A 12,917-nucleotide genomic window follows, 5' to 3' on the forward strand; every position below is an offset into this window, starting at 1 on the left:
AAAGCTTTATATGTTTGTCTATAATGCAGCCACTAGAGATGAATCCAAAATTGGTAGTTTATAGAAGTACCACTCAGAGGTTCATACTAACCCTAAGTCTTAGCCTAACTCTTACCCTAACCTAATAGGGGAAGCTATGCATGCATAGGATGTATATAGGAAAACTCTGTACCTCTTAATTTTGTAAGTATTTTAATTTTTTAAAAAGTGGATGGGTTAATGCATGAAGTTTTTTAATGCATTTAATAATTCAACATTAACTGGTACATGTTGGCAAATGCATATGAGGGGACACTTCTTGATTGTTTGGGACTGTCTTGAGCATTGTGTAATGTTTAACATAATTGCCACTACCTATTAAATTCCTGTAGTGCCTTGAAGGTAGCAGCAATGCCCAGTTTTAAAATCACTGACTTTCCTGTTTTGGAAGTAGGAATTGGCTACTAAGTATGGCTTTAAAATGGGGCTTTAAAAATTCATTATCATTCAGGGGCTGATATTCACAGTCTTTGACATAAGAAGAAAATAGCTTATTGGGTTATTGAATCTGCATTATAGTGCAAAGATTTCTGATTTATTTCAGAGATCTGTTTTTTTTTTTTTTTTTTCAGAAACCAGAGTTCTCACTGAAATATTAATAGTGAAAGGTCAAGAATGGTAAATGCTATCCCCGGGTATAAGAGATTAAGAAAAAGGCAAGATTGCAAGGGATAATATTCTAGGGCAAGTCTAAGGCCATAGATGCATGTAAAATAAATACTGTATACATAAGACTTACAGTAATACAAAATTGGTAGAGGAAAAAATTTCTTGAATTAAATTTTGATGGAACTAAATGCTTTTATTTTTCCCCAATTGTGACTTGAGTGATAAATCTTGAAATAAAATCCTTGGTATTTACATTTTTCCTTCTGAAATAGTTGTATGGGAAATATTGCATATGTGATAATTACCCAAAAGAATGCCTGTAACTCCTTCCTCCCCCCAAAGAAATAACTCTCAGCAACTTTAAACTGACCCCAAGATTGTATATTGCCTTGTTCCTATGATTTCACAAACTAGCTAAGCCTAAAGATAGTGTTTGAGCTCATTTGTGCTCCTCATACCTTCTAGGGTATATTGTATTTTTCAGATAACCCTCCCTAGCCCCCTTGCCTCCTGGGATATACTGAGTTTCTTTCGCACATTTGATTCTAAAGCAATAAAAATTGGGGGTTTTATAGTTAATTACCATGGAGGAATCTTGCTCTTCAGATGTCCTTCACTCAGCTTTGTGAGATGCTAGAATCTTATTGATGCTCATTTAAAGGATTATTAACTTTGGAATACCCAAATAAGAAGCAGCAAATGGCTCTTGTATGCTAAATTATGTTGAGCACATATGACTACCAGGGAGCCATTTACTTAGAATCCCTTCCTGTAATGATTGCTGTGTAAAAGTAATTAACTCTTCCTAGTCTAGATATTATTTTCTAGAGTATTGTTATATAATCGTAAACTCATGTGGTATCAATTTTTCCATCTTGAAAAGAAATATGACTTTTGAGGTCAGTTACTTACTAGCTGTGTGATCTTAATGTACTGAGCCTCACTCTTGTCCCCAGAGTGAGTTTTAGGTCCCTTCCAAATGAACACTGAGAGGTTGATGATACTAGCAGTTCACATATCAGTGGTCATGTTTTGTGGTAAACTATCTACATTTTCTTCCCTCATCCTTAGTCTCATTCCTGAGAAAAAACAAGCTAGGGATTTTAGTCTGTAGCCGTGAGATACTTTGTTCTGAGAAATCCACAGATTATAGGGAACATTCTATAGGGCCTAAAATATAATCACCTTTAGCATAGAACTGAGCATCTCTAAAATTCATATATTCATTCATTTGTACAAAAAATACTGACTTGAGTGCCTTCTGTGGAGCAGGCATTGTTACAAACCCTGGAGATAACTAATGAATTAGAGATTCCTCATCAATAACAGAGGTATAATTATTGTACATACCTCAGAATTGATAACAGAAAAGTTCAGTTAGTTAATATATATAAGGCAAAGAATAGTGCCACAAAATAAGTGCTTAATAAATTTTAGTTAATATTATTACTTTAATAGAGTATATAAATAAACAAGTAAAATGGAAAATAATTCCATACTATGAGCAATGCTTTGAAGACAGTAATCAGAGTGCTGTGACACTGAGTGATTGGGTTGGGAGGAGTTGCTGCTTTAGCAAGGGTAGTCAGGAGAGGCCTCATCAATGCATTCATGACCATTGAACTGATACTCAAAGGTTGAGAACTCACATGAAGAACTAGGAACAATACTTTTAAGGCCCAGAATTTGGGGAAAAAGCATGTTGTGTTCAAAAAACAGGAAGAGGGATCCCTGGGTGGCGCAGCGGTTTGGCGCCTGCCTTTGGCCCAGGGCGCGATCCTGGAGATCCGGGATCGAATCCCACATCAGGCTCCCGGTGCATGGAGCCTGCTTCTCTCTCTCTCTCTCTCTCTCTCTCTCTGACTATCATAAATTAATTAATTAATTAATTAAAAAACAAAAACAAAAAACAGGAAGAGCTAATGTAATTGAAGCATAATGAATGAGGAAGTGAGAAGTACAGGGGGAGATTAAAGCCACTTTGGAAAGCCAGGTCAGGTTATATAGGCCATGAAGTGTTTTTTGCTCTGTTGTTTGAAGTAAGAAATTAAGAATAGCCTGCATTTCCTTTAAGCTATTTTTTGGCTATTTATTTATTTATTTGAGAGAGGGATTGAGAGTAGAAGTGGAGGATGGGGAGGAAGAGGGACAAGCAAAGCAGACTTTATGCTGAACACGGAGCCCCATGTGCAGTTGGATCTCACCACCCAGAGATCATGACCTGAATATCAAGATGCTTAATAACAACTGAGCCACCCTGGCACCCCTTCTTCAAGCTTTTTTTTTTTTTAGATTTTATTTATTTATTGAAAAAGAGAGGATAGGGGTTTAGGGGCGGAGGGATAGGGAGAAACAGGCTCCCCAGTCGAGCGGGGAGCCTCACGAGCCATGATCCCAGCCGGGGGCCTTTGAGCCAAAGGTAGACACCTGACTGAGCCACCCAAACACTCCTCCTTTAAGCTATTTTTGAGGAATGTCATGGTAGAATGTAGTTATTGTTATAAGACTTTGGCTTATAGTAGTGATTTTTGAAAGTCTCAAGTACCTGGGAATTTGGTTTTCTCTCATATTCATTAGTTGTTCTTTTTTTATATGTGTATCACAAATTCCTGACTCAAGCAGCAAAATCTAGAATGCCTTCCTTTTGCTAAATTTCCAGTACCTCTTTTTTTCTGTAAAGTCTGCTATGTAAGTTTTTATGAAAGTATTCAAAAAGTATAGACGGACCCAAAAGTAAGTAATACTCTGTTTGGTAGGGGCCGACCATTAGTGTCAGCCTCATAGAAACATGGCAAGCCCAGTAGAAATTATAGCCATCCTAAGTTTGGATAATGAGTATAAAATAAGTTGTGTATATAGAATATGTTTTGTTTTTTCTTTTTTTCCCACAGAAGAAAGTATTCTGGGTTTCTTAACCATGGCACATGTTTATTTTCTTAGTCTGTAAATACAGTTGATGCCAGAAAAGACAAACATAAGTAGGGTGAGGTCAATAAATTTTCCAGGCCCTGAATTTGGAAATTATTTGGTAACCTGACTTAAATCCTGATGAGCTTATAATCCAAGATAATGGTGCTATAGGCAATTTATATCATCATTAATTTCAAGTCTTAGCCTCAAAAATAGGGATCACTGATGCATAAGATTTTGTTGGCACAATTTATTTGGATACTGACTTGATTAGAAGATCTCAAATAATTTAAATGCATGAGGTCAAAGGAAAATTATTAACTTATATAGCCAGGGCAATAATTTGTGTATATATTTTAAGCTTCCTTGGTTTTAAAATCTAAAAGACAAAAATCTGTGTCCCAAATTTGTAAGTGTGCTGACTTCTGAAATGACTTAATGAGGTTGCTTCTTTTCATTTTCTGCTTTTCTTGAGCCTGCTTCTGTTTGAACATTTTAGGTCATTTATAGCAAGTATACTGACCTGGTTCCCAAGGAAGTCATGAATGCAGATGATCCAGATCTGCAAAGACCTGATGAAGAAGCCATTAAAGAGGTAACAGGGCATTGAAAGATATATAATTATTTTAGATGACTTTTTACATATGTGTTAACTTCCAGACCACTCAATGTGGTATTTCTTATTTCAGATAACAGAAAAGACAAGAGTAGCCTTAGAAAAATCTGTATCACAGAAGGTTGCTGCAGCCATGCCAGTTCGAGCTGCTGATAAACTGGCTCCTGCTCAGTATATTCGGTATGATCTTGCCTGGAAGTCTGTTTCATGTAGGACTTGATTGGGGTTGAGAGTCTTGATATTCTTTCACTATCCTACTTAGTCACAATTGGAAATGCAATTTTTTGAATAATGAGGTGAAGCCTGTTGACTCTGTGCAGACTACTGAAAGCAGAAGAATCTTTATCACTTAGAAGATATTAGCTATTATGCTATTTTCAAAACATATTTTTTGTTTGTAGAAATTAACAATTACAGCATATGATCCAAACCACAAATACTACTTACAGTTTCCCATTTATAATAGGTTTTATTTTTTTTTATTTTTTTTTTTATAATAGGTTTTATATAATGTATATTTATATAATATTTACGTAATGGTATAAATGGTATATTGGTTATGTCATAATTTATTAAATAGTTACATGTAATAATATAATAACAATATCAGTGTACTAATATCATTAATATAATAGGCATCTTTATAGTATAAATTTTGAGGGATTTCATTCAACTAAAATCTTGTATAAAGAGATGATTCACATGTAGGTATTACAGGAAAATTCAGAGTTTTAGGGCTGCTACTGTTATTTTTTTTCTGTTTTACAACCTATGATTAGTCAAGAACTAATTTCTAAACTACGTGCTGAGAATATTCTGGGGCGTTTCTTCTGTAAATGCAAACTTACAAAATAAGTACCATTTCTTAGACCTCTTATCTGTGGAATTGAACACCATGCCTTCCATGGTAGAAAATGGAGGGGGAAGGATTATTTGCAAACTAATATGACTCTAGTTCACGTTTTGCTTATAACTCATAATTGCTGTTAGTTCTCTTATCTCCATTGCTACCTGCTCTAAATATTTTGTAAATTTTCTATTAATGCTTTATGAAAAGAATTGACAGTATAGTCTAGCTTAGAATTATAACAGAAAAAAATACCTTTTGAGTTTGAACTAGTCATACCTTTGGTTTCATTTGCATTCTTCAGATACACACCATCTCAGCAAGGAGTGGCTTTCAACTCTGGAGCTAAACAGAGAGTTATTCGGATGGTAGAAATGCAGAAAGATCCAATGGAGCCTCCAAGATTCAAGTAAGTAGATGGCTTCATGAGAATAAAGCACTATTCTTAAAAAAGATATTAGAGGAGAAAAATATCTCCAATGTCCATCAGTAAGTTAGTGGATAAGTAAATTGTGGGACATTCCATATACATGGAATAATATTGATATTAAAACAATTTAAAACAATATTAATTGACATTAATTAATTTAATAAAAAATAAACTTTTAATACATGAAATAACATGGATAAATCTCAAAATTATTATGCTGAGTAAAAGAAACCAGACAAAAACAAGTACATTCTGTATGATTCCAATTATAAAAACTAGAAAATGCAAACTAATCTGTAGTGACAGGCCACAGAAAGCAGTGCTGAAAAGCATCCACAGTCACAAAAAAAAAAAAAAGATCTGCATTTCAGCTGCATTCTGATGAGCCAAGACCCTACGTCTCCAAAGGCAGCCCACATATTTTTGAAAGAGCACTCTAAGGAGAAACAAGCTTGATCCCTATGCCATCATCAGGTTCCCCAACTACCGAGTCAGCCATGAAGAAAATAGAAGACAACAACACACTTGTGTTCATCGTAGATGTCAAGGCCAACAAGAACCAGATCAAACAGACTGTGAAGAAGCTCTACGACATTGATGTGGCTAGGATCAGCACCTTGATCAGGCCTGATAGGGGAACAAAGCGTATGTTCGACTGGCTCCTGACTGTGATGCTTTGGATGTTGCCAGCAAAATTGGGATCATCTAAACTGAGTCCAGCTGGCTATAAATCTAAATTTTTTCACTATAACAAAAAAAAAAAGCATATTACTCTGAAACGATAATGATATTGTGGAGGTGAGGTGGGTAGTGATGGTGACAAGGTTGGCTGTGTTTTAACGGTTGTGGAAGCTGAGTGATGTGTGATAGATGAGCATTCATTATACACTCTGTTTTTGTATATGTTTGAAGCTTTACAAAAATGGGAAGAAGAGATTTGAGACAAATTAACCAAAATGGAAAAAAATATATAACACTCTGATTGTGCTTTGATTTATCCTTCAGGATTAATAAGAAAATTCCCCGAGGACCACCTTCTCCTCCTGCACCTGTCATGCATTCTCCTAGCCGAAAGGTAGTTTTTGCTGTAGTCTAGTTAATCTTTTTTTATCATAGTTACTAATTTTATTTAAAAAAAAAAAAAAAAAAAAAACCTCACATAGAACAAAGCCTAGATGCTTATACAGGTACATTTTACTGCACTTAACTATTTTTTAATTTGTTTTTTAAGATCAAATAGGGACCCACTCAGGACTATTATGTGTAGTTCCAGAGTGCTTATGAGAATGTGTATAAAATGTTAGCTATTAGTTTTCTTGCTATTAGCCTGACCCCTGCTCTTAATGGAATGAACAGGGTCCGCTCTTTGACAAGCAGGATATTATCAATAGTTATAGGAATTGAATACCTACGATTAATAGGCCCCTGATAATCTGAATGACATTGTTTAGGTATGATTTATTATCCAACTAAAAGAACAACTTTTCACTTCAAAGAAGTTTTATCACTTTGTTTTTTAATAGATCAATTCTTTATTTTTTTAAAGATTTATCTATTTATTTTGGAGAGTAAGTGCGGGGAGGGGCAGAGAGAGAGAGAATCCCAAGCAGACTCCCCGCTAGCACAGAGCCCAAATTGGGCTCTGTCCCACGACCCTGAGATTGTGACCTGAGCCAAAACCAAGAATCAGACGTTTGACTGAGCCACCCAGGCATCCCTCCTGTCACTTTAAATACAGAAAAATACTAATTAGCATTTATAAGTATCAAAAATAACTTACAGATTATTTTCCGTTTTTTAAATCAAATTTATTACTAAAAACCATGGTATGGGAACATAGTATATAGAGCTACCAAACAAATGGAATTTTGGCCTTTGACTAAATCTATTCATATGTCAATGTCTGTTGAACTGTCTTTGAAGAGAAAGATTGCACATGGTTTTTAGATGGACTGCAAATCTAAAAGTGTCTCTTCTTCCATTCTTTTGTCTACTCAGATGACTGTGAAGGAGCAACAAGAATGGAAGATTCCTCCTTGTATTTCAAACTGGAAAAATGCAAAGGTAATTAAGTTGTCATAAAATCAGTCTCCTACTATTAGAACTACTGGAAAACAGGAAGGAGCTTCAGCCTCAGAAATTTTCACTAAATCCTGAGCATCTCACTTACCTGAATGTTTTCAAAAAGGAACACCCAACTTACGTGACTTTCTTTTTTTCAATGTAATAAAAGCATAGTATGCCAGTCACATGAATATTATAGAAAAGAAGCATATAGAAAAGGAATAGAATAGAGTAACATATCAATGAATGATAGTATTCTTTAGAAAATTTAGAAATTGATATCTAAAACTATTTCTGAAAGAAACCAGTATAAATGATAATATGACAAAACAGAGAAAATGTTTGGATATATTCAGTCCTTTAATTTTTAAACATTTTTTTTCTGTTTATAACAATATGTGTGAACTATTTAAATCCTATATATATATATATATATCTAAGCATCAGTGCTTCCGGGTGTCATAAAGAATCTGCAAAACAATGTAAAATATATTTTCTTTTCCTTTTTTTTAAAGATTTTATTTATTTATTTATTTATTTATTTATTTATTTATTTATTTATTTATTTGAAATAACGCACGTGCATCCTCACGGGAGAGGAGGAACAGAGGGAATGGGACAAGCAGACTGCACTGAGCACGGAGCCTACCTCAGGGCTCTATCCCAGGACCTTGAGATCATGACCTGAGCCAAAACCAAAAGTCAGACACTTAACTGACTGAACCACCCAGGCACCCATGAAACATATATTTTCTAATCACTATTTCCTATTTCCTCCAAATCATGTTTCATAATTCTATTTTTGTTTGGTGAAGAAGACTACTTTAATTTGTAGATTAAATATAAATTATTTCTTAAAGGAAGTTACGTACTCATACCAAAACAAAAAGATTATTGGATGATCCAGTTTGGGTTGATTAGCCTATATATAATTATGTGATATCTTGAGCTGATTCTGTAACACTCCCATTTATTAGGAATAAAGACTATGGACAAGAGGTCAACATTTGGGAATGTAGTCAAAAATCTGGAAAAATAAAGCTAAGCCTGAAATGTCCTGGATGTTCAAGCATATTCCTTGAGTTATTGAAAATAGGATGCAAAATTTCAGTTGAAACAGTACACATTAAAACTACCTCTATGTACTCTTAGTGACTTGTTTCACTTTTATATGACTGTTAAATTACTTGAAAAACAGCTATCTAGCTATTTGCTAGTGATTTCCTTTTATTATAACTCATTATTAACATGAAAATATTTTGCTCAGAGCTTAGGCTCTAACGTCACACTACCCAAGTTTAAATTTTAGCTCATCTGTTATTAACTGTGTGCCCTTGGGGACATTACCTAAGCTCCCTACCTCAGTAGCAGCATCTGTGAAACAGAAACACAGTGTTACCAGCCTTCCAGAGTCACAGTGAAGGTGAAATGGGACTACAGATGTGAAGTGCTTTTAAATTGGCCTCCATAGGAAGCCCTTCATGTTAGCTGCTGCTGCTGTTACATAACTGAAAAAAGATATAAGAAAAAAAACTTAAGTTCAGTGGTGGTCAAAATGGACTTTTAAATCTGTTTTTAAAGAATATATTGCTGCTCTTTTATGACTGGTATTTTCTGCCTGCTGTCACACAGGGGTATACAATTCCATTAGACAAACGTCTGGCTGCTGATGGAAGAGGCCTCCAGACAGTTCACATCAATGAGAATTTTGCTAAGCTGGCCGAAGCCCTCTATATTGCTGATCGGAAGGTTGGTCTGTTATAATTAAATGGTTTAATGCTCTTGATAATTTGTAAATCCATTTTTGGTTACCTAAGATATTGTTTGTTCGTTCCAGTTTAATTGACATATCACTGTGAATTTTAAGCCATATAGCATGATGGTTTGATTTACCTAAGATACTGCCATTTACGCTACAGTACTCAGTACCCAGAGAGGCTCTCACCTGCAGCATGTGTGCCAGAGGTGGCAGGTGCTATTTACAGTTCTATACCTGGTCTAGCCTTTGTAGACTTACACACATACCCTACCACTGGCAGTCCAGCTTCCACATTCTAGAACGATGGTTTGCTAGGCTGATCTCATTTTGAAAGAGATTGCCGACTGCTGTTTTTAGATTTCATGATTTATTTTAAATATAGATGTCTCCCAAAAGGTTGGTAGCATAGAAGGGCAAATAAACATTTTGATATTTGAATGCTATAGAAAATGATAGTTATAATATTGGTTGTCTTTTAATATTATGGCATTAATATTATTAATGTCTGACTTAGAAGTTCACATACATTATGGCATGCATCTAGAGCATAGAGAAGTATATCTCCTGTATCGTAGCAAGAACCCTTATAAAAATCATTTCTTGCTAAGGCTTTATCTTGAATAGACTTGCTTGATTTTGAACACATGCTATGTGAAAGAAATTGAAAATTGAAAATTTCTTTACTGGAATCTTGTTATATTTTGGGTTGTTTCTGAGAAAGCACTAGTGAAACAGTGATTTATAAGATTGATTGGGGTCCTATACTTTCAGCCACTAAAATATTTTCCAGAGTGAAAATCTAAGTTTGCATTGTATTCCAGGCAAGGTTTCTTTAGTGGACAAGAATCTTTGTTTTAATTAGCAATAACAAATCTAAATTCTTTATAACTTCTCTTTCAAGCCAGACTTTAGTTACAGTGTTGGATGATAGCTGTAACTTACCCCTAGTCGTGTCTTATTTAACATTCAATCTTACTAACAGGCTCGTGAAGCTGTAGAAATGCGTGCTCAAGTAGAGAGGAAGATGGCACAAAAAGAAAAGGAGAAACATGAAGAGAAACTTAGAGAAATGGCCCAGAAAGCTAGAGAGAGAAGAGCTGGGATTAAAACCCATGTGGAAAAAGGTATGACATTCTCTTTACTAAGTTGAATTTACATTATAAACAATACATACCTCATTTTAGAGAATCACTGTTGTTTTTACTGCACATAAAATTAATACACACCTATAAAGAAAACGTAGATGTTTCCAAGATCCTGGAATCGAGTCCTGCATCAGGCTCCCTGCAGGGAGCCTGCTTCTCCCTCTACCTATATCTCTGCCTCTGTCTCTGTGTCTCTCATGAATAAATAAATAAAATATTTTTTTAAAAAGTCTTTGGGATGCCTGGTGGCTCAGCGGTTAGGCATCTGCCTTCAGCTCAGGGCATGATCCTGGAGTCCCGGAATCAAGTCTCACATGGGGCTCCCTGCATGGAGTCTGCTTCCCCCTCTGCCTGGGCCTCTGCCTCTCTTGTGTCTCTCATGAATAAATAAATATAATCTTTTAAAAAGAAAAAGAAAAGGCCAATGTTTCACAAATAACATAAAAATGAAAGAGTAACTTCTATTAATGAGCTGTAGTAGTAGAAAATAAAGAATATATGTTTAAGGAAGTATGGGACTACACTAGACGTTTTTAAAGTTCAGAGTAATAATAGATTTAAAAATCACATTCAAATGATTGGCTTGATTTGTCTCTCATTTTAATTTTCTTAAAACTTAGAAAATTGAGGGGCAGCCCAGGTGGCTCAGTGGTTTAGCGCCACCTTCAGCCCAGGGCCTGGTCCTGGAGACCCTGGATTGAATCCCGCATTGGGCTCCCTCGGGCATGAAGCCTGCTTCTCCCTCTGCCTGTGTCTCTACCTCTCTCTCTGTCTCTTTCTCTCTCTCTCTTTCTGTGTGTGTCTCTCTCATGAATAAAATAAATAAAATCTTTTTAAAAAATTAGAAAATTGAGATCCCCAACTGAATAATTCAGCTCCCCCGAATAGTAAAATAATCCAGTTTTTCTATTTTATAGGCTAATACACCTATAATCATTAAATCTGCTAGTATTTTTCCTCAGGCTTTATTTAGTGATCTACACTACTTTAGTAATTCATTTAAGAGAAGAGTAATTCTAATTCAAGAAAACTGTGAGGGTTGTTTTTTTTCATTAATAAATCCTAGACTAGTACAATTATTCATTCAACTCATATTGAGCACCTACTATATATAAGGTTCTATTTTTTTTTTTTAAGATTTTATTTATTTATTTATTCATGAGAGACAGAGAGAGGCAGAGACACAGGCAGAGGGAGAAGTAGGCTCCATAGAGGGGGAGAGAGAGAGAAAGAGAGAGAAAGAGAGAGAGGGAGGCAGAGACACAGGCAGAAGGAGAAGCAGGCTCCATGCAGGGAGCCCGACATGGGTCTTGATCCGAGGTCTCCAGGATCAGGCCCTGGGCCAAAGGTGGCGCTAAACCACTGAGCCACTGGAGCTGCCCAAGGTTCTCTTCTAGACATAAGGATTTCTGTTGTTGGAGTATGGCAGTAAACATTCTAGTGAGTGTAGAGAGACCAAAAAAGTTAATTATCATTACGAGATGATTAATAATAATAGTATAGTAATAATTGCTATGTAGACAAATAAAACAAGAAAAAGGGACAAAAGTGCCAGGAGAGGGTCAGGATGAACCTCACTTCTGAGATGGTAACATTAGCACAAAAACTTGAAGTAAGGAATTGAGCCTTATAGATATCTAGGGTTTTGAAGAGCATCCCAGATAGAAGGAACAGCAAGTGCAAAGGCCCTGAATTGGGAGTACTCTTGGTATGTTAAAGGAAAAGCAAGGAGGCCAGTACAGCCGGATTGGAGCAAGAAAGCTAAGTAGTAGGAGACAAGGTATCAAAATAGAGTAAATAGGAAAGGTAGTGGCCAGATCATGTGTGGTCTTTTAGCCATTTAAGGAGGTGGCTTTTATTTCAGATAACAAGGGAAGAAGTTGAAGAGTTAAGCAGAACAACATGATCTGCCATACATGAGCAGGCTGTGAAGTGGGCATGTGGGGGAGTAGGGAAGTCATTTGGAGGGCTAGTGCAATAATCCAGATGAGAGATGATAGTAAGAGAGGCATGGAAAACACTGCCAAATACAGATGTATTTTGCAGGGAGAGCTGACAAAATTTGCTTATGGATTAGGTAGAGGTATGAAAAAAAAGAGTCAAGGATGACTCCAGAACTTTCTTTTTTAACTCCAGAACTTTTGACATGAGCAATTAGGAGGCATTAAGTTGCTATTTACTAATAGTGGGAAGATTGCAGGGGAAGCAGTTTGGGAGGAAAAGATTAGGAGTTTAGTTAGGTTTAAGGTGGAGGTATCAAGTAGGCATTTGGTTAGAGGAGTCCAGAGTTCAGCTATAGGGAGGTAACCAGGATTAGAAGTAGTGATCCATATCCTTGAATCATACATAAATGACTTAATGAGGCAAGATATAAAAACCTGCCTATTGTACATACACTTAGCCACTGATGGTAATTAGAAGTAAGATTTCCCTATATCTTAGTCTCTACACTGGTAAGAAAAAAAAAAGAAAACACAGAATGGCTCTTGAGGAATTAC

At 35.8% G+C, this 12,917-nt stretch overlaps 1 protein-coding gene across 1 annotated transcript in view; it reads left to right on the forward strand.

The window, feature by feature from the left end:
- SNW1 (SNW domain containing 1) overlaps nucleotides 1–12,917 on the forward strand; it is a 33,417-nt gene that overhangs the window by 15,048 nt on the left and 5,452 nt on the right. Inside the window, exons 4-10 of the mRNA XM_041758899.1 lie at nucleotides 4,058–4,153; nucleotides 4,248–4,354; nucleotides 5,326–5,430; nucleotides 6,457–6,526; nucleotides 7,450–7,515; nucleotides 9,148–9,264; nucleotides 10,257–10,398. Coding sequence (XP_041614833.1) covers nucleotides 4,058–4,153; nucleotides 4,248–4,354; nucleotides 5,326–5,430; nucleotides 6,457–6,526; nucleotides 7,450–7,515; nucleotides 9,148–9,264; nucleotides 10,257–10,398 — 703 coding nt within the window. The remainder of the gene's footprint in view (nucleotides 1–4,057; nucleotides 4,154–4,247; nucleotides 4,355–5,325; nucleotides 5,431–6,456; nucleotides 6,527–7,449; nucleotides 7,516–9,147; nucleotides 9,265–10,256; nucleotides 10,399–12,917) is intronic.

This window comes from Vulpes lagopus, chromosome 6 (genome assembly GCF_018345385.1).
Source record: "Vulpes lagopus strain Blue_001 chromosome 6, ASM1834538v1, whole genome shotgun sequence".
Lineage (NCBI taxonomy): Eukaryota > Metazoa > Chordata > Mammalia > Carnivora > Canidae > Vulpes > Vulpes lagopus.